Genomic DNA, 22454 nt, shown 5'->3' on the forward strand with positions numbered 1-22454 from the left:
TATTTTGTCCCCACGCTCACTTTTAAAAACATGTCAATCTTTGGTAGTTTTTTCACTTTTTCATCTTCTTGTTTTTTCCTTTTTCGGAACTCAGCACCACTAGGTCTTTTTCTTTTATTTCCGTTCATTTTGTTCACACTAAATCCACTAAAACGCACAAATAATCGGTCCACTTATTTCAATTGTATAACAAATACAACGACAAAATTTGTTTTGTAAGTATTTTTATGCAACAAAAAAAAACTACTGAACCGTACGATCTTACAACAAGGACTGACACATGACAGGGACACGTTGTCCTAGTTACTAAAATAATACTAAAATATTTTACCTGAATATCTTTGTAGCTAACAACGATAAATAAACAAAAGCAGTTGTGATGAGAAAGCCATAAACACAGATGTGCATCGTCGCGCCGAGGAGATAAGATAACGATAATAGTAAACAAAAGAGTCACCAACATTCTGTTGTGACTGAACGGAAGTGAGTGAACGGAATAAAATACCACGAATATTTTTTTACATTTTTTATTTTCGGGAAGCTACAGGGAGTTTTGCTTCAACATATTTTTTTGCTAAAATTTTTTCAGAATATCAGTTTTTTGCGCCCCCCTAAGGCCTGCGCCCCAATGCACCGCATTGGTTGCATTGGCGTTAGTTACGCCACTGTGTATAAATAAAAATAAGCACAACGGCAATGGCTTATTGATGCCATATTTTTTTACTTATTGTCAAAATTTTCATAAATGATTGATATTCCTGATTTTCTTTATATTGAATACAGGGTGAGTCAAAACGCAAGTACATTATTTTCTCAGTAATTTTAAATGAAACACCCTGTATTTTATATCATTATCGCAAAGTACTATTACCTTACTTTAATTATACATATATAACATTCCCTATGTCTAAATTTATTAGTTTTTGAGATATTTTCATTTTTCAGAGCAAATTATTAATTACGGGTCTAAATCTTTCCAAATTTTAGGTAAGCCATGACTGATTTGTCTAAAACTGACAATTTACGATTACTGATTATCAATCTGTAATCAAAGATGGCTACAATTTTTGTTATTAACTATCATTGCTATCTATTACTATAATGCATCTACGGAGCTTTTCCCCACTAATCAATTACCCTGAATGGATAAATCGATTTTTTTTTATTTCAAACTATTTTAAAAATGTGGCTAATGCAATGATATTTTAAAGTACGTTAATAAATCGATATCTACAAATTGATGGTGGGTCAGTGGCATTAGACTGCAGACCGAGAGTTTCCTAGTTCGAACAAGGCTGTTGCGTATATTTCTTTAATTTTTTTAATAAATAATTGAAAGTTGATATACTTCAAATTCGTATTTTATAAGTTAATTATTATATATATATATATATATATATATATATATATATATATATATATATATACCATTTTAAACAACCGTGGTATTATAAAAAGTACTTTTTTATACTAGTGTAATTTTTGGAATTATAATTTTAAGAGTTAATACACCTACTAAAAATTCATATTTTATTCTTTCGAAACATGTTATGTCCTATATAATAACAAAACCGTGTTATTATAAAAAGTACTTTTTTATTATAGTGTAATTTTTGGAATTTTAAGCATTTTATATCGTCAAATTATTTTATATTCTCTCCTATAGATAATGAAAAAACTACCTAAACTTTGATATAAAATTTATTCCAACCTGTACGGAATTACATTTTGATTTTTTTTATTTTATTAGGCTATAACCAATGTAGAGGCAACAAAACGTATGCATAAGGAAATAAAAGTACTTCTAACACTTAAGAGAAGAAAACTGAGATAATTGGAACGTGTGATGAGAGGAGACAAATATCTAATACTCCAGGTCAATATGCAAGGAAAAATCCAGGGAAAAAGATCCATACGAAGAAGACGTAATTCATGGCTGAAGAACCTTGGATGGTTTGGATGTAGTAACAACGAATTATTTATTGCCACGGTCTCAACAGTAAAAATCGTTCTGATGATTGCCAACCTTCGAAATGGAGACGGCACCTAGAGAAGAAGAAGAATAACTTTATATAAAAAACTTACCATATTTTATTCCTCCAGACGATAGCTGAGATTTAAGTTCCTCCAACACATCACTGAGTAGTTCTGACTCTAGGAGCTGCCTTCCAACCAATTTGTCCAGCGTAAATGCAGTGATGGCGTACGTGTCTACAAAGGGTGCTATCGGTACTCTAAGATACTTGAGCGCATCCACAGCCTCTTTATTGGGGTTTAGTTTATATATTTTTGGAGAAATTCTTTCCTCTTCATTGTCATCATCGTCGAACTGTCGGGCTAAGCGCCTACTTCTTATATTTAAATCATTTTCTTCCTCGCTGTCCTAAAAAAGAAAGTTAAATTCAGCAAAATTATTCAAAACATACTCTTGTTTAATCTAATAGACCTGGATCCCGCGTAAGAAAGAAAAGTTGATTAATAGCAAGCTGAAAATTTGTTAATAGCTTAACGGTGTCTAGTCGGACAAACTTTGATGCACGGGAACACTGGAACAGGGGAAGTTTTAATTGTGGAGCATGATAAACGTGTCGTCCTGACAAGTTTATGATTGTGAAAAATAGCAAGTTGTTTTTAAGTTTATTCGATAGCCAACGTTATGTAATATATGCGAAAATGTTTGTCCGACAAAAATGTTGGGCATTTTAACGAGTCCGACACGTAGAACATGTCACATCACAGGAATTATGTTGGTGATGAATAGCAGTCTGATTTTTGCATGAGAGTTTAATGAAAGGTTAAAAAAGCAATTGGAAGTTCCGTCCGACAAAATTAATGGGAAGTTTTCGTAGTCGGACATTCTAAACAGGTAAGATATAGACAAAAATGCTGGTGATAAATAGCTTTCCGACAAAGACTAAATTTAATTAAGTAAATTATTCCTTACCAAGAATGACTGTTGTCGGAAAAAAATAAGGGGTAGATTTTGTAGTCGGACAATTTAAAAAAATAATTTTTGAAATTTCAATAAGGGGTGATTATTCTATGTCAAAAGTACCTGCAATCAATTACAATCGATATCTTTCGATTTATCTCAACATCATTTAGATACCTCACTGTAATACATTTATAGTAGATCAGGCAAATTATATTATGGATTGAGTGGTCTAGCTATCTTTGTCTGCCACATGCGCGGGATCGCTTGGTTAAAAGAGATAGACAGACCACCTATCGACTTTTTGCACTGTATTCCCTGTCTACCCTTATGTCTATGAATACATTTCCATTTAAGAAAAACTGTCACTTTTGACAATAATTCATAATAAATTGCAATCGTAATTTCAAATTTAAACTAATCGATTTATTTTGGCAGCAAATTATTTCTTGCCATGTGACATATTAATTACATTATTATTTCATTTGTAGAAAGTTGAGAAAAATTACGTTATACAATTTTAGTAATAATTTATTTAGGTACCCTTTTTCAATCAATTAAAGCATTATAGCACGAAGAATGATATTCAATAGAACGTTCACAATTATCTGGCAATTGAACCTCATTGAATTGGTGACCAAGTATTTTACTAACTTTGTAAAATGTTCGAAAATTACTCAAAAATGTTCCGTTGAATGGTTTCACTTTTGATTTGGCGACTTAAAATTTAAACTGTTGACACTCAAAAATAGACACAAAAACGCTCCATAGTTAATATAAATTTTAATTTCCAACACACGTGGCAAACAGAAACTCAGAGACCATGTACTTTCAAATACTACTTTGTATAGCACAAAGTGTCACACTGACAAATGCAGCCTTCTAATACATACTTCTAAGCATAATGTGTCATATTTACGTCTATTCTTATAAGCACCGAAGTTTTAGACTTTTCACATTTTTAAATGTCGTTTACAGGGATAAGATTTGAGTATGGAAAAAAATGTATACAACGTTTTTTGTAGGAAATTTTCCGTACTTTCTGATGCGCCTAATTAGAAAACCCTAAGAGATTGCTTTCACATGTTCTTTGACATTTTTTATTGTCATTTTGGGAATATCTAGAACAAACTCCACCCAAAAAAATAATTGTTTTGCAATATATACATGCATTGATACTTACCTCACTGTTTTTGGAGTGTGCATGTATATATTATATGCACATGAAAATATGTGAATATAAATAATAATATACAACTAAAATAGCTTTATCAATATGTGACTAAGTCATTCTGAAAAAATGTTTTTTATTTATTTCCTTCGATTTGCCCAAACTTTTTGTCCGACATATAACTTTTTGCGTTACAAAATATAATTTGTACATAAACAAATCAAAATTAGCTTGCTATTTATCACCAACATTTTTGTCTATATCTTACATGTTTAGAATGTCCGACTAGGAAAATTTCCCATTCATTTTGTCCGACAGATCTTCCAATTGCTTTTTTAACCTTTCATTAAACTCTCATGCAAAAATCAGACTGCTATTCATCACCAACATAGTTCCTGTGATGTGACATATTCTACGTGTCGGACTCGTTAAAATGCCCAACCTTTTTGTCGGACAAACATTTTTTTATATATTATATAACGTTGGCTATTGAATAAACTTAAAAACAACTTGCTATTTTTCACCATCATAAACTTGTCAGGACGACACGTTTATCATGCTCCACCGTTAAAACTTCCCCTGTTTCAGTGTTCCCGTGCATCAATGTTTGTCCGACTAGACACCGTTAAGCTATTAACAAATTTTCAGCTTGCTATTAATCAACTTTTTTTTCTTACGCGGGATCCAGGTCTATAACTCATTTTAATCAATATTTTACAAAACAAAATATTTTTTTTCTGTAAGAGAGGAGTTCGACAAGGAGACGTAATATCACCAAAAGGTGGATTACATCTTTGAGTCTTACTCTGTCAAATGCTTTCTTGAAGTCAATTAGACAAATATTGGCCTATTATACTCTAGTGGTTTCTCATCAAACTGCGCCTGCAGTTTTGTTGGGTGGATCGAGTAGCTCGACAGAACTGCTGCCGGTCACATACCCGGTAAAGGAGGAAGGGGTCTATAGCCAGACTAGCGCCCAACTGATACGACTTTAATAGCCCAGTAAATGAACGGAAATACGGCGATACCGTGTAATTTTCAGGGGCAACTCCGAATTGCATGAAAATTTGGATTCAGGTTCTACTTACCATCCACTTCAAAGTTGAAATTGTGCCGTTGGTTGCATTTACTTGGGGGGTGACAGTCACCCCTTCTCGGGGGTGAAAAAAAAATTCAATATAAGACCGGAAATGGATAAATTGACTGATTCTAAGCAACTTTTGTTCTATAGAGTTTTTTATGTAAGTCAATACTTTTCGAGGTATTTGCGATTGAAAATGTTTATTTTTCGACAAAAAACTACGTTTTCAGACGGTTTTTCGCAAATAACTCAAAAAGTAAATATTTGATCGAAAAAAATATTCTTAGCAAAAGTGTAGCTTATAAAAAACCGAAAAAAATGGTGTATCAGTAAAGTCTATCAATGGAGTAAAAACAAAGTTATAGCTCATAAAAAATATATATACATTACGTTCTTATTCATCTAATTCCAAATTTTCAAGGTGAAATCACCGAAAAACATTAAGTACTTTTCGGGAAAAACCCGTTCAAACTTTTTTGAAGTGTTTATAAAAAACTTTATTTTGATTGTTTTTAAAAGTTTCTAGCATTAAAAATAAGCGAATTACGCTCAAAATAAAGTTGGCCCTCTTTTATTTTTGGTAAAAAAATCATGAAAATCTCCCCGTGTTTAGCTCCCCAAATGAAATTAATCGCTACTGCTTTACAAACAATTTACTTACTTATCTATTTTTTATATGATCTGTCAGTTTCAGCGGTTTAAAGTGCTTATTTTTGAAAGGGTTATAGTTGAAAAAGCTTGAACTGGTCACTAATAACGAATGTATGCACATTTTGAACACCCATATCTTAACCAATTTTTGTCTTACGGAAGAAAAAAAATGAAACTAGCATATTTATAATAGCAAAACCTACATTTTTTTTCTCTTTAAGATTTTTCTTATTACTAATACTTTTTAAGTTATTTTGAAAAAGAAAATTTTTAAAAAAAATTTAGATTTTTTTTACCATAAAACCAAATTTTTTTAAAAATAAGCACTTCAAACCAATCAAACTTAGAGATCATATAAACAATATACATACAGTTAAAATATATGGTAAAGCAGTAACGATTAATTTTATTTAGGGTGCTAAATAGAGGGGGGTTTCACGATTCTTTTTACCAAAAAAGGGGCCAACTCTTTTTTTTTTCAGTGTAACTCGTTTTGATGCTAGAATCTTTTGTAAAAAAACAAATATAAAGGTTTTTTAGATACTTTAAAAATGTTAATAAGCTTTTCCCGAAAAGTTCTTAATTTTTCGGTGATTTTGAATTATTCTATTTTAAATTAGACGAATAAGAACGTATTTTTCATAAGCTACAACTTTGCTTTTACTCAATTTATAGACTTTACTGATATACCATTTTTTTCGTTTTTGAAGTTATACTTCTTTAGGCGCGATTTCATTGAGGGTGAAATTTTATTAATCTGCGCGCATGCGCACACCGACAGTATGGTATTAGTCGTTATACGAGCTCTGATTGGGTGTTGAAATGATCTGTCAATAATTGTTCAATATGGAGGTTATCGGTAAACAAAAATATTGTATATATTAGTTTTTATTGTTGTGAGGACAGAAATAAAATCAAATTTATAATTATAGTGACTTTTTAAATAGTTTTGAAAAGCCGCAGGTACGTAATTCTAAATGTTTCAGTTGTATTCCAATAGAAAATTATCTTCATACCTATCTATTTGGAAAATGTAAAAAAAAAATAATGTAGTTACCTATTAGTAGGCAATGCTTTAATTTACATAATCTGATTACGAACAAACTTTCTACAAATCTTCATCTAATATATCGTTTTCTTACTCTATATTTTGTTGTATTTTAATTTGACAAAAATCAAACTAATAATTTGATTAAATTCATATAAATAAACAAAATGTCAAAAAGTTTATGGTGTAAACGTTTAGTTTGTGTATATTCCCACAGGACGTATACGCGAATGTGGTGCAGTGGGAAATCGCTTCGACTTTCGTACGGCGCGATAGACGTGAAGTGGGTTCAAGCCCCAAGCAAGTTGTTATTTTTTTTTATTTTTTTTATAGATTTTATGATTGTAAGTATATTATTATATAATTTTTTTCAGAAAATACGTATTTAATTAAAATTTTTGGCAACAATTATTGTTCAGAAATCATTTGTGGCATTTTTCAATGTGTTTGTGTGTGTTTTATTCTTTTATTTTTTTAATTTTTGGTATTGTTTTAATAAAAATTTTTGGAAAGTAGTAGAGAAACTGTTTAAAGTATATTGATTTCGTTGAAATCATATAATAGAAGTATAACTTCTTACGTGCTTACAAAGTACACACATTCTTTTTTTTTGTAAGCTACACTTTTGCTAAGAATATTTTTTTCGATCAAATATTTACTTTTTGAGTTATTTGCGAAAAACGGTATGAAATCGTAGTTTTTTGTAGAAAAATCAACATTTTCAATCGAGAATAACTCAAAAAGTATTGACTTACGAGAACGAAAGTTGCTTATAATCTGTCAATTTATCCATTTTCGGGCTTTTTCACCCCCCGAGAAGGGGTGACTGTCAACCCCCCAAGTAAAAGCAGCCAACGGCACAAATTCAACTTTGAAGTGGAGGGAAAGTAGAACCTAAATCCAAATTTTCGCGCAGTTCGGAGTTGCCCTGAAAATTACACTCCAAAACGGTCATTTATTGGGCTATAAAACCGTACAGCTCATAGAAACAGGAATATGAATCGGAACAGGAATAGTAATTTAGTTTGCTAAATAAATTTGTTGATATTACAATCACACTTACCACTAAAAATATTTGTTTCCTATCAATTAAATCATCAATGCAGCTGGTAATGATTTGTTCGAGGTTTTGGCACGGTTTGCAGAACAGAAATTCGAATTGTAACATATCACAAAGCTCCTGGACGTTTTCGACTAGATCTTGTTGGACGACGTTACCGGACGAGTGGTCCATAGCGTCTATGGCGATGGCAATAACTGATTCTAGGGCAAAATGTGTCACCAGAGTATTACTGTAATAGGATAGTTCGATTACGTTTGGTAGAATTGCTATTGGTTTAATTATATCTTCGTTGTTGACTTTTTCTTTCCTGATCAGACCTGGTCCTAGCATTTCAACCTACAAGAATAATATTTATCACATCCATATTTTCTACAGTATGGTAAATACCTAACAATTAAAGTTTATGTGACGTAAAGGCAACATGCAAACATCAGGAACACTTCTGAAGAGCTTCAAATACGAAGAGGAGTAAGACAGGGCTGCATTTTGTCCCCACTAATATTTAACATCTACAGGGTGTCCAGAAACTCTCCCGACAAACGAAGACCGGAGATTCTTCAGATAATTTTAGGACAATAATTTAACACAATTCGTATAGTCCGAAGATGCTTCTAAAGGGAGCTAGAGCTCTTTGAAGATGGCGTCTTGAAATTAGTTTTTCTTAAATATCTCCAGAATGCTTCTATTTAGAAAAACGAAAACAGGTACGCTTATTTATCTTCCAGAAACGGTTATTTTATGGCATAACTTTTTTGTCTTTAACCTAAGTATTTTTGGCACTGGATTATTAAATTGTGAGGTCTTCTAGTATCAAAAGGTACTCTTGGTTTAGTCGGTAGAATGCACCGTTTTCTAGAAAAATCGATTTGAAAAACTTTCGTTTGTTGAATTTGAAAAAAAGAAATTAGAAAAACGAAAACTGGTATGTTTATTTATCTTTCAGAGATAAATCGATTTCCTCAGTTGAGAAATTCTAGTACCGGTCATATGCGTCCGTTTTTGGGTTAGGTCAACGGTTATTTTATCGCATAGCTTTTTTGTCTTTAATTTTTAAGCATTTTTGACACTTGATGATTAAATTATGAGGTATTCTAGTAGTACAAGTTACTTTTGCTTTAAATCGGTAAAATACACCGTCTTTTTTTGAAAAAATTTTTCAATTTTTTTTCAAATTCAATAAACGAACAATTTTCAAATCGATTTTTATAGAAAACGGTGCATCCTATCGACTTAAAGTAAGAGTACCTTTTAGTACTAGAATATCTTACAATTTAATAATCCTGTATCAAAAATGCTTAGAACTTAAAGACAAAAAAGTTATGCGATAAAATACCTGTTGACCTACCCAAAATGGGCGCCTATGACCGGTACTAGAAATTCGTAACTCATGTAACCGATTTATTTTTGGAAGATAAATAAGTGTACCAGTTTTCTTTTTTTTTAAATAGAAGCGTTCTGGAGATATTAAGGAAAATCTAATTAAAAGACGCCATCTTCAAAGAGCTCTAGCTCCCTTAGGAAGCATTTTCGGACTAGGTGAATTGGGTTAAATTATCTTAAAATTATCTGAAGAATCTCCGGTCTTCATTTGTCGGGAGAGTTTCTGGATACCCTGTATTTTGAGTACGTTTTCAATAAGGCAGCGGATAACGTTCAATGTGGTATCAAAATGAATGGCGTCAATATTAATAATTTGAGATACACGTATGAGACGGTGTTAATTACAAGCAATTATGAAGAACTTCAACATCTGATTAATAGGATTACCACAACGTGTGATGAATATCGACTCAAGCTAAATACCACAAAGACAAAGGTGATGGTTGTTAGTAAAATACCAATACAACCAGAAGTGGTAACAGTTTATGGTGGTTCTAGGTCAATTGCTCGAATGCAATTGCTCGAAATCAATTGGTCGAAATACAAATTGCTCGAATAAAAAAGAGAATTATATATCTAAAATATTTATTCACAATAATGCAAAATAATAATACATACCCAATAAAGAAACATTGGTAATGGGTAAGCATGTTAATGGGTTTTAATGGTTTTAATCTTTCCCTAATACTTGAAAATTATTATAATCCCTAATTATCATAATTAGAGAAAATCAAAACCGTTATTTTTCTTATTATTTTAAAAGTACAAAGATATTTACGATTTGTAATAAATACTTTTTCAGCATAAATTAATATACGATTATACAGGGTGTCCCCGAAAATAGTGCGTTCCTTAAAGGTATAGGTAGAAGGCACAATGTAGAGCAAAAAAGTCTTATAACATTTTTTTCTAAATTGATCCGTTTGACCAAAAAACGAAAATACATTTTGATATGCAAATTGAAGTCTGGCAACAACGCACTTAAAAATCTAAAGATTAAAAAAGTAGGTTTGTAGGTCAGTTGCATCTGGTAGGTAAAATAATGTAAATATCAACCAAACCCATATCCATTATTTTGCAGGTAGGTACCTACCATGTCAACAACCCCAAGAATAATACTTCAAAGTAAATAAACAAGGGGTTATTAAATTAAATTTCCACAGTCACAACAAGTTCTTCTAGGCTACGTTGTCATGTCATTCAAATTCATGAAAATAAAAATTCACGTATATGGAAAACAATGTAATTTTTTTTCTTGGAAACGGTTAAAAATGTTATAGGACTTTTTTGTTCTAAATTGTGTATTATATCCATACCTTAAAGGAACGCACTATTTTCGGGGACACCCTGTATACGTGGAATGCCACATAATTTGTCCTAGTTCAAGAATCTTTCTTATGTCTATTATTATATATTTTGTATTATATATTATGTATTATTGTAAATAAATATTTTAGATATATAATTTTCTTTTTTATTCGAGCAATTGCATTCGAGCAATAATTCACCGGTTACCGCGGAACAACTGGAGAGAACTAACAGTCTCACCTACCTTGGTTGTAATCTAAATGAGAACTGGGACATAAGCAAAGAAATTTGAAAACGTATAGAGACGGCCAGAGCTGCATTCTTTAAGATGAAGAAACTGTTATGTGGAAACAATATTACTTCGAGTGTGAAAATTAGATTAGTGAGATGTTAGGTGTTCTTTACTGTTTTGTATGGTGTCGAAGGTGGGACTTTAATGTATACACTTCTCAAGAAACTGGAAACCTTTGAAATCTGAATATATCGGAGAATCCTACGAATAAGTTGGGTGGATAGAGTTCGTAACGAAGTTGTTTTACATCGAATGGGAAAAGTTACGGAAGTTGTCAGAACACTTAAAAATGGCAAAGGGCCTAGCCGGGTAAGATGGTGAAAAGTGCCCCCAGCTCGATTTAAATTCCATATAGACCACTTTTTAGCACATATAGAGGATCTCACTTTCTGAAATTTTTAGCCCCCTAGGTGGTCACGTGACCCCCCTAGAGCCTAATTAGGCTTTTTATGTTTTTATTTTTTCTCAGGCGCATCAAGAGCTAGCCAAAAACTTTATTAAAAAAAGTTGTTAGTTCCAAAAAGATCTATACGAAAAATTTTTTTTTTATTTTTTGGCGGGAAATTCGAATTTTTAGAACAATTCTAAACTTTTAAATTACTCTGAAAAAAAAACTAAGACACTCGTTTTTACGAAAATTAACTATAATGTGTATTTTTGCACAATCTTTCACCCTGAATTTTTTCAGATTTTTAAAATTGGTGAAACATACCTTTAAAAATAAAAAACCGCATTTTTTCAGTTTTTTTTTTTTTCGTTTTTTGATACAATTTTATACATATTTTTCAAAAAAGGTAACACTGTCACTAGAATAGGTAAAAAACTGAAAAATAATTGGGGTTTGTTTAATAAAAATTTTTTGTAAAGCCATCCATTTTCAAGATACAGGGCGTTGAAGAAAACAAAATTTTACACATTTTTTACGATTTTGCTGAAACTACTGGCAACATTGTAATAAAACTTGGCGGGATTTAAGAGCTAGTTATTGTGCTTATTTTGACATACAATTAAGGATTTGATATTCATCATTGGCGCGCATAGGGGTAATGGTCTGAACTTTTTAAAGAATAAAGATAGTACGCCACTGACATATTTCAAATTAACAATCGTTTTTGAATTTATCGTTTAATTTGTGACAAAAAATGTATCTCCTTATTTTTTCATACGACGCGCCATTTTTATTCAAAAAATAAAAGATCTTAACCCTTACAAAGTATTCGAACTTCTAGTAGTTTCTACATCTACCTACATAATAAACTCGTACATCCATTATCAAAATTAATTCGAATACTTTGGAAGCGTTAAGATATTTTATTTTTTGCAGCAAAACGGCGAGTCGTATGAAAAAATGAGAAGATAGATTTTTTATTGCAAATTGAACGAGGAATTCAAAAATGATTGTTAATTTGAAATATGTCAGTGGCGTACTATCTTTTTTTCTTTGAAAAGTTCAGACCATTACCCCTATGCGCGCCAATGATGAATATTAAATCCTTAGTTGTATGTCAAAACATGCATAATAACTACCTCTTAAAACCCGCCAAGTTTTATTACAATGTTGCCAGTAGTTTCGGCAAAATCGTAAAAAATATGTAAAATTTTGTTTTCTTCGACGCCCTGTATCTTGAAAATGGATGGCGTTACAAAAAATTTTTATTAAGCAAACCCCAATTATTTTTCAGTTTTTTACCTATTCTAGTGACGGTGTTAAATTTTTTTGAAAAATATGTATAAAATTATATCAAAAAAACGAAAAAAAACCGAAAAAATGCTATTTTTTATTTTTAAAGGTACGTTTCACTAATTTTAAAAATCTGAAAAAATTCAGGGTGAAAGATTGTACAAAAATACACATTATAATTAATTTTCGTAAAAACGAGTGTCTTACTTTTTTTTCGATTTATTTAAAAGTTTAAAATTGTTCTAAAAATTCGAATTTCCCGCCAAAAAAATAAAAAAAAATTTTTTCATATAAATCTTTTTAACACTTACAACTTTTTTAAATAATGTTTTTGGCTAGCTCTTAATGCGGCTGAGATAAAAAATAAAAACCTAAAAAGCCTAATTAGGCTCTAGGGGGGGTCACGTGACCACCTAGGGGGCTAAAAATTTCAGAAAGTGAGATCCTCTATATGTGCTAAAAAGTGGCCTATATGGAATTTAAATTGGGTTGGGGGCACTTTTCACCATCTTACCCGGCCAGGCCCTTTGAATATTTTGGCTATATTATGCGATACCCTGAGAGATATAATATAGTACATTTAATAATACAAAGGATGGTAGACAGAAGAAGTGGGCCATGTCGAAGAAGAACGTCATGGCTTAGAAACCTGAGAGAATAGTTTAACAAATCCTCTGGATCCCTTTTTCGAGCTGCCGTCAACAAAATTACTATGGCCAATTTGATAGCCAACAACGCTCGACAATCAAGCACGGCACATGAAGAAGAAGAAAAACAACGTAAAAATTATAGGTTTGCCATTTGTCAGTGTATATGTATAGAGAACTGTCAGTTTACAAGTGACACGTATTGTATGCATATGCATAGACATATTAACCGTAGAAAAGGCATACTGAACAAAAAAGCGTAACGCGGAAACAGTCGATCGGTGGTCTATCTATCTCTTTTATCCAAGCGATCCCCAGCATGTGACAGACAAAGATGGCTAGACCACTCAATCCTTAATATTGGTGTTACACCTCAATGCACAGAGCGGCCCATACCTACCTAATCTACAGGCTATTATATCTATAAAAAAATACAGGATCCTTTGTAAAAGGTATATTTAAAAGACCCCAATAGGGGTTACACCACAAAACAAAACGTTTTCGGATTAACAAGTAATCCATCATCAGTGTTAAACCCTAAAATGATAAGTATAACCTAATCAATAAGAGACAATGTTGTAAAAGTTAACCAAGGTTAAGAATTGACTGAGGTCATACTTACAATAGCATGCATGCGTGAGCCACCAAAAAGTTATGGGTAAAAACCCTTTCAAAGTTATAAGATCTTATAACAATATTATACTACATATTATGTTTAAGATAGTTGCAAAAACATCCAACATAAACATAATATGTAGTATAATATAAGATCTTATAACTTTTAAAGGGTTTTTACCCATAACTTTTTGGTGGCTCACGCATGCATGCTATTGTAAGTATGACCTCAGTCAATTCTTAACCTTAGTCAACTTTTACAACATTGTCTCTTATTACTTAGGTTATACTTATCATTTTAAGGCTTAACACTGATGATGGATTACTTGTTAATCCGAAAACGTTTTGTTTTGTGATGTAACCCTTATTGGGGTCTTTTAAATATACCTTTTACAAAGGATCCTGTATTTTTTGTGATTTATGGTATACAGCCAGCTACAGGAATTTTATTTTCCTCGTGGATTTTTATTATATCTATGATTGTATGTCCTCAAAATTATAAACACTACTTACGGCATAATTGATAACGTCTATGGAGTCTCCACTAAAGCCGATATCTTTTCTTTCGTATTCTAAGTCTCTCCGTAACGCATCGAATGCTACCACAAGTTTTTCAATACTGACACCATCTCTGAAGCATGTTAATAGTAAATAAGCTAGTGCGTTTGTTGACATCACAGAAGAAGATTGTGCACAATCTGAAAGAAATATAAAAAATACGTATTACTTACTATGACTGTTTAAAATAACAAACAAAACAGAATACCACAAGAATGGAGATCAAGCATCCTAATACCTCTCTTCAAAAAGGGAGAAAAATCGGACCCAGAGAATTACACAGAGGAATATCACCAAAGTGATAACAAACTGAATAAAATATAACATTTGTAGAAGAACAACAAGGTTTTAGGTCGGGAAGATCATATCATTCCGACGCTATATTTATACGGACGCAGGTTCAAGATAGAACGCTCACATTCAGAGAACACCTGACGAAAACAGCAGCAAAATTATTGAAAACACGCAACAATATAATACAGAAACTCTGCGGCACTACATGGGGGTCCACAGCATCAACTTTAAGATCCTCTGCTCTTGGCCTGATATATCCGGTGGCATAATACTGTGCACCAGTGTGGCTAAATAGCAGGCACACCCACCTGGTCGACACTCAACTAAACCGTGCTATGCATATGATAACAGGCACAATTAAGCCCACCCGTACAATGTGGCTACACACCCTTAGTAATATAGCACCACCCAACCTACGCCGCGAACATGCATTGGTTAAAGAATACAACAAAATAATAGACAGTCGCCAGCTTCTAGTTCACAACGACATCCCCGATATTCTTGGAAACCGTCTCCGATCCAGGTTACCCCCTCTACAATCTGCTCAAGCGCTGCAGCAATCCAACGTTGACTTAAATACCCGATGGAGAGAAGATTGGGAAAGTAAGACAGATCCGCATTACCATAGTTTACCGGACATGATAGCTAACGTTCGATAATGTAGCACGGCACATGCAGAAGAAAAATTAAAGAAGAACTACCAAAAAAAAAACTGGTTAATCTGAAAAAAACAGAAAAAATATCATGTGGACATTAATGTGAAGATTTCTCCTATAAAAATTTGCCAAAAAAACTAGGTAAACAGTTCCAAAATGTTAAATATACCAATATTTGCAACTGTAAATGTAATTTAAATCAATTATGCTGAAATATATATCAAATTAATAAAAATGGTAATATTTTTCTAAGCCAACATGATGAAAATTAGACTTTAATATAAAATTAGTCAAAAAAGTATGCAAAATAGATAGATATATAAATTTACTGCAAAAATTGAATATAAAATGAAAATATATGAAAATAGTGTTTATTAATGCTTGTATATTTGCCACCGACCCAAAAATTCAACGTTCAAATCTTCGAATAAGACAAGTAGCGTTGGAGCGCCAGTGAAACGAAAAACCCTTCGAAAAATCGATGGTAAGACACTATGGGGGGACAGAGCTAGAAGTACAGATATACGACGGAGATGCAAGGTGGATAACATTAATAACTAGGTAAGAAACAGAAGAATAGAATGGAATGACCACATAAGCCGAATGACAACAAATAGAGTCGTAGGACGGCGAGATAGACGGTTCCCCAATAGGAAGATGATCAGTAGAAAGACTGGAGGCACATTGAAAAAACAGACAGTCATGTCTATACAAAAAGAAGAAAAAGAACATTAAGTATAGGTATATAATTTGATAGTTCGACTTACCATAAATGATGTGTTTTGAGATCCGTTCGACAATACACTTGTGTTCGTCTGATACCACATCCGTACCATACAAACTGGTTGTGGAAGGATTAGACTGCAGCTTGTGAGGAATGCCATTGGGTATGGGCATCTTTCCAGTTGTATTAAACGTTTTAATAAGCTCCTAAAAAATTCACATGAACTATAGTGTGAAGGCAATTTAATCTTTAATGTAAAAACAACTGTGTATATATGACATTAACAAAATTTTTGTTTTATTTGATAAAAAAATTTGTATAGTGGAATCGCTAATCTGAGACACTGTCTAGTGATGTTTTTAATTTATTTTTTGTTAAGTTAGGTTGTTAGACGTGACTGCCAATTACTACACAACCAAACATACCTGCTCATTGCCAATATTGTTAATAGTAAACAGACATAAATAACATAAACCTTACGCCAATCAATAATTATTTATTTACATTATAATGTACTGATAACAAATGAGAGAATTATTTATTGTACAAAATAAAAATAAATATAATAAAAAAATAATAATTCTTCTTTTTTTAATGAAAGATTAAGTTGATTTGAGCAGTTAATAGTGTGAGGTAGGAATTCTTGCGTTGTATGTTTCCTACTCGTAATGTGTCAAAATAAATCTCGGCGTATTCAGTATATTAAATTGATTAAATATAAAAATTACACTTTGACAAATATTGCAAAGCGTATAAAAACAATAACTAGTTTTAACTACATGAAAAAAGTTGTTTTAAGATATAAATGACATTGTGAAAGGTCATATGTGACCAAAAATTAATTTATTAAAACATTAGATTTAGATTATTATATTTATTTATTTATTAACAAGATAACCCCAATAACAGTAAAATACAATAAAGAAAAAGCTGGGCTCCATGAATAAAAAAGAATGTCTGTGTGTACTTTGTACGCACGTAAGAAGTTATACTTTTATTATAATATAATCTAACTTCATATTATGATTTCAACGAAATCAATATACCTATCTACTTTAAACAGTTTTTTGCATTGTATTTAAATATTAAACTAATTTTAGAAAGAACAAAAAAATACCAAAAATTAAAAAAAAAAAAAAGGATATGACTTTGTCAGGATTCGAACAGGGGACCTCTCGATCCCTAGGCGAATGTTCTACCGATCAGCTACCACCGCTTTTGTATTCAGTCGATCATTTCTCGGACATAATTACAATCACGGTGACAGATACATTAATTGAAAATAAACATTTTCAATAATACTTATAAGGAGGAAGACAACTCCACAGACATAAAAATTATAATAAATATATTTACTAAAAACCCTAATAATATATTCTTTTCACGCACACCTTATTTGCGCTACATAACACATAACTTAAAATATGTAGCGACTAATACCATACTGTCGGTGTGCGCATGCGCCAGGGAATGTAAAAATTCACCCTCGTGCCTAGAGAAGTATAACTTCAAAAAAGTCTTGACAGAAATAATAAACTTTAAATGTACAACCAAGCATAGAACAGTACATAAACCCAAAAACATTACAGTATGGGAGCCCAAGCGGGGATTGCGGGCAGTGCGTAGAAAATCTATCCTCAGAAATACTTAAAAACGTCAAATTAAAACAAGGTACGTTAAGTACATGAAGAATAGTGTATGTATATTTAAAAAATCTGACGATTTGAGCGGGGCGTAAAGAAATTTCTAAAAGTTCTATTGGAATTTCAAAACTCTATTGAAATTTTGACAGACATTTTTTATAGGTTCGATGACAGATGTCAAAACACTCCAGATGTACACTACAATCTGAAGTTAGACATGTATTGCATATATGTCACTTACCCTTAAAGAAAACGGTTGATTGAAATCTATCCTCATCATACCATAATTGCTGTTCAGCACTTTCCAAATACCCCTAACGGCGTTGCCAAATGTTTCCATTTCTTTTGGTTGGCCTAATTGTTCGCGAATAAAGTTTCCATCGACTAATTTTTCATAATTTACACTAACTGGCACCAAGAGGGCATCTTCTATCGTACCTGGAAAATAGAGAAAAATTGATACTATAGTCAAAACCTTGGATGATGAACGCTTTGCTATTTAAAGGGAAAGGCGCAAAATATCACTTGTCAAAATTTTCAATGTGCTTTAAATGTATTCATTTTTTTTTTCGAATACTGAGAAAACTAATAAGTATTTTTAAAAAAGTTAAATGCAGAATGAAAGATTACGTTATTACCCAGGTCCCAAAGTCCTTTAGAATAAATAAAAAGTTTCTTTTGAAAGAAATATTTGCAATTAAAAATCACACTAAATTTTCTCTTTTATTTTTACCCCTGTAACTTTTTAAAATAATTATAGAAGTTTTCACGGACTTTCGGCCCTCAGTAATAATGTAATCTTTCATTCTGCGTTTAAATTTTTCAACAATATTTATTACTTTTCTCAGGATTCGAAAAAAATGAATACATTTAAAACCCATTAAACAATTGACAGTCAACATTTTACGCCTATGCCCTTAATTCTGATAATTCTATTACTAGTGGACCAAGTAAGTAAAGATATCTATTACACCTTTATGTATAACATTTTACTGCTCTGTTGTGCCAATCAGCGCTGCTCAACAAGTTTTCGCAATAGTGCCGAATATAATTTATCGTATTAATACAATGAATTTATTAAAAAATATATGTTTTATTGATTTTTGTTTAATTTCTTGCAACATATATAATGTAGCTTTACCAAATAATCAAAGCGAATAATTTAGAGGAACATATTATTATTAGAAAAATAAGGTTTCATGAACACATACCATTTGTTTGAGGCCCACTGATAATCACTTAATTATACAGTAAGAGCCACCATACTAAACACATAGGAACATTGAACTATTACAGTCCTGAACCCTTCACTTTGTTTATTTCCCCTTCGCAATTTTTATTTTTATGTCAAGTGACGTTTAGAACGTCAGAAAATGTAAAGAAACTGAATATTAACATAGAAAGTTGACAAATAATAGATCAGCTGTATTAACTACAGCTGATCTAATTTTGTCGTTTATAGTTGTCATTTTGTTAAAGTTGTAAAAGCATACAATTATTTTAAAACAGAATAATAATATTATTAACTAATGTATATTTTGTATCGAAAAACAATTATTTTGAATAGTTTCTTGACAGTAACATGACAGGGATGAGAGTCACATCTGAGAACGGACCGGATTAGCCCATAAGCATAGCAATTAGGTACATACCCATGAACCCATGTGTCTAGTACGGTGACTCTTACTGTATATCGGTCATCTAATATGGCTTTGACTATGGCACAGTATACAGGGTGTTTCATTAATAATTGTCCATATAGTAACTGGAGAAACCTTACCACAAAATACGAAGATTTAACCTGAAACACTTAAATAAAATGTGGTTCCTTACTGAGTTACAGGGTGTTTTATCTAAAAATTTAAAAACTATTTTTGCTCAGCATTTTAAAACTATTCAACATATCCTTTTAATACTTGGCAGAAAGTGCGACTATTATACACCCTACTAAATTATGATACACAAACGTTTCTAGCTACTACCAGAGGCGTACGACAGGGGATAGTGAATGGTTGATCCTTCTCAAATTCTACGCCACTGGAGGAATTACTATTTTAGTGCCATTTTTATATTCTCCAATATTTTCTAGGTAAATAATATACTCTTCATTGGTAATGATAAAGCCATTAGTTTTCGAGATATTTGAAGTTAAATATGAAACGGCACAGTTATTTTGATTAATTTATGATATGATTCATATGATTAAAATTTAAAAATTATTTGTAGCCAGTACTTTAAAACTATTTGGCGTATCCTTATCATACTTGGCAGAAAGTGTAGGTACTGTACACCCTACTAAATTAAGATAAATAAACGTTTCTAGCTACTACCAGAGGCGTACGACAGGAGATAGTGGCTGGTTGACCCTTCCCAAATTCTACGCCACTGACGAAACTGCTATTTTAGTGTAATTTTTTGATTTCCCAATACTTTTTACGTAAATAATATACTCTTCATTCGTAACGATAAAATGATTAGTTTTCGAGATATTTGAAATTAAAAATGAAGCGACACACTACAGTAATCAAAATAACCGTGTCGTTTCATTTTTAACTTCAAAGATCTCGAAAAGTAATGACTTTATCGTTACGAATGAAGAGGATATTATTTTCATAGAAAATATTGGAGAATCTAAAAATTAAACTAAAATAGTAATTCCGCCAGTGGCGTAGAATTTGGAAAGGGTCAACCATTCACTTTCCCCCATCGTACGCCTCTGGTAACAGCCTGAAACGTTTTTTTAACATAATTTAGTAGTTTATACAGTACCTATACTTCCTGCCAAGTATGAAAAGGATACGTCGAATAGTTTTAAAATTCTGAGCAAAAATAGTTTTTAAATTTTTAGATAAAACACCCTGTAACTCAGTAAGGAACCACATTTTATTTAACCCATTAACGCCGTGCGTTGCTTTAAAGCGACGGCAGACATGCCTGTATTTGGGAGGAGCTTGAAGTCATAAGACAGTCATAAAAGAGGTGTGACCTTGCAAATTCCATCAACCATAATCGCTCACACTCGGTTATGCCTATCTATTTGCGGTGTTAAGAACTTTTTGTAAGTTTGGTGCATTTGAAGTTGAGCATAATATTAGAACGTAAAAATAATGGACTTTCGATTTGAGTAAGTACCATAATTTCGATATAAATGAATCTTATTATTTATATATGTTAAATTTGTGTTGATTATACTTCTAACAAAACATATTTTAAATAATTTATATGAATTGATCAATAACTACTTGCCAGTGCCTGTTGTAACCCAGCCGTTGCCTTAAAACAACGCTAGGCGCTTGTACTACCTATACTTTAAATTTTATCATTTTTGTTCTAGACGAGGATTTTCGCTTGCTCAAGCCCTTGATATAATTTATAATGATGAACTAGGTGGCGATATTTTTGTAGAACCTCCAGATACAAATAATGTAGACACTGACGAGAATTAATATGAACCATTCGCGAAAACCGAGTTCCCAGAGGATGTCCGTTAACTCCTAAAAATGAGTTTCTGAAAAAAGATCGAGGTTATTTTGAAACAGCTATTGAACCAAATGATGGACAATTATATGTCCGGTGGATGGATCATCCTGCGGCACTCAAAAAGTAGGTCAAGTAAAAAGATTTTCTCAGAAACTCAAACGAAACGTACTTGTTTCTAGACCCAAATTGATCGCCAAGTATAATACATTTATGGGAGGAACTGACCAAATGGATCAGAATGTAAGTTGCTACCGGATCAGTATTCGTGGCAAAAAAGGGTAATGGCCAATTTTTACGTGGATGCTCGATGTTGCATTACAAAATAGTTGGATATTGTATAATAAAACTGGCAGAGAAAAGGTATCGCAATTAGATAGAAGTATAGTGTACTTAGTAAAGGAAGTGGAAGACCGTCGGCTTCCTTGACAGCATCTGTCGACAGCCGAGTATCGGATGACATTCTTTTGGACACCATACCATCAATCATTTGATAAAGTACATTCCAGATGGGAAAAAGAGAAGATGTGCGTCTAAAACATGTAAATCTATAGTTAGAACAATGTGTTTAAAATGTGATATTGGACTATGTACTTCTTGTTTTATACCGTTTCACTCTCGATAGTGTAAATTTTTATAATTAATCACATCGAATTACATTTTTTTATGAATAAATATCTATTTTTGTTTTATTGCCTACTTTACTGTATCCCTAATGCTTTAATTTTTTGGTTTATTATTTTCAACAAAAATTAGGTAGTGTAAGCGGCTAGCGTTGCTTTAAGGCAACACTTAATATCTCAGAAATGGAATATCTCAGAAAAAATATTTTATGAAGTTTTTTATTATTTAAACACCGTTCATTATTAATATTGCAAAAAATAATACAAAATCAATAATTTATTAATCTCGGCGCTAATGGGTTAAGTGTTTTAGGTTAAATGTTCGTATTTTGTGCTAAGGTTTCTCCAGTTACTATATGGACAATTATTAATGAAACACCCTGTATAGAGGTTCCACAGTAAAAATCACTCCTCTGTCTGCGCTTTGATCTCAAGAAGTAATACCGGCAGTACGCAATTGTTAGTTCACCAGTGGTGGATGCGGGTTTTCCCTGTTAAAATCCGTACGTTTCTATGCGAATAGCAATGCGAGAGTGGGGCAAAAGCGACTGCCAACATTGCGCGGTCGCCATGCGCGACTACAGATTTTACTTCCAATTTTTCGGAGAGT

At 32.1% G+C, this 22454-nt stretch overlaps 1 protein-coding gene across 3 annotated transcripts in view; it reads right to left on the bottom strand.

The window, feature by feature from the left end:
- The window catches only part of LOC114336016 (glycerol-3-phosphate acyltransferase 1, mitochondrial), a 208963-nt gene that overhangs the window by 7930 nt on the left and 178579 nt on the right, over positions 1-22454 (bottom strand). For all 3 annotated transcript variants that reach the window (XM_050644505.1, XM_050644504.1, XM_050644503.1), the window contains exons 7-11: positions 17986-18182; positions 16145-16307; positions 14383-14567; positions 7947-8282; positions 2086-2383 (exon numbers count right to left, since the gene is read on the bottom strand). In XM_050644505.1, the coding sequence (XP_050500462.1) occupies positions 2086-2383; positions 7947-8282; positions 14383-14567; positions 16145-16307; positions 17986-18182 (1179 nt within the window). The remainder of the gene's footprint in view (positions 1-2085; positions 2384-7946; positions 8283-14382; positions 14568-16144; positions 16308-17985; positions 18183-22454) is intronic.

This window comes from Diabrotica virgifera, chromosome 2 (assembly GCF_917563875.1).
Source record: "Diabrotica virgifera virgifera chromosome 2, PGI_DIABVI_V3a".
Taxonomy (NCBI): domain Eukaryota; kingdom Metazoa; phylum Arthropoda; class Insecta; order Coleoptera; family Chrysomelidae; genus Diabrotica; species Diabrotica virgifera.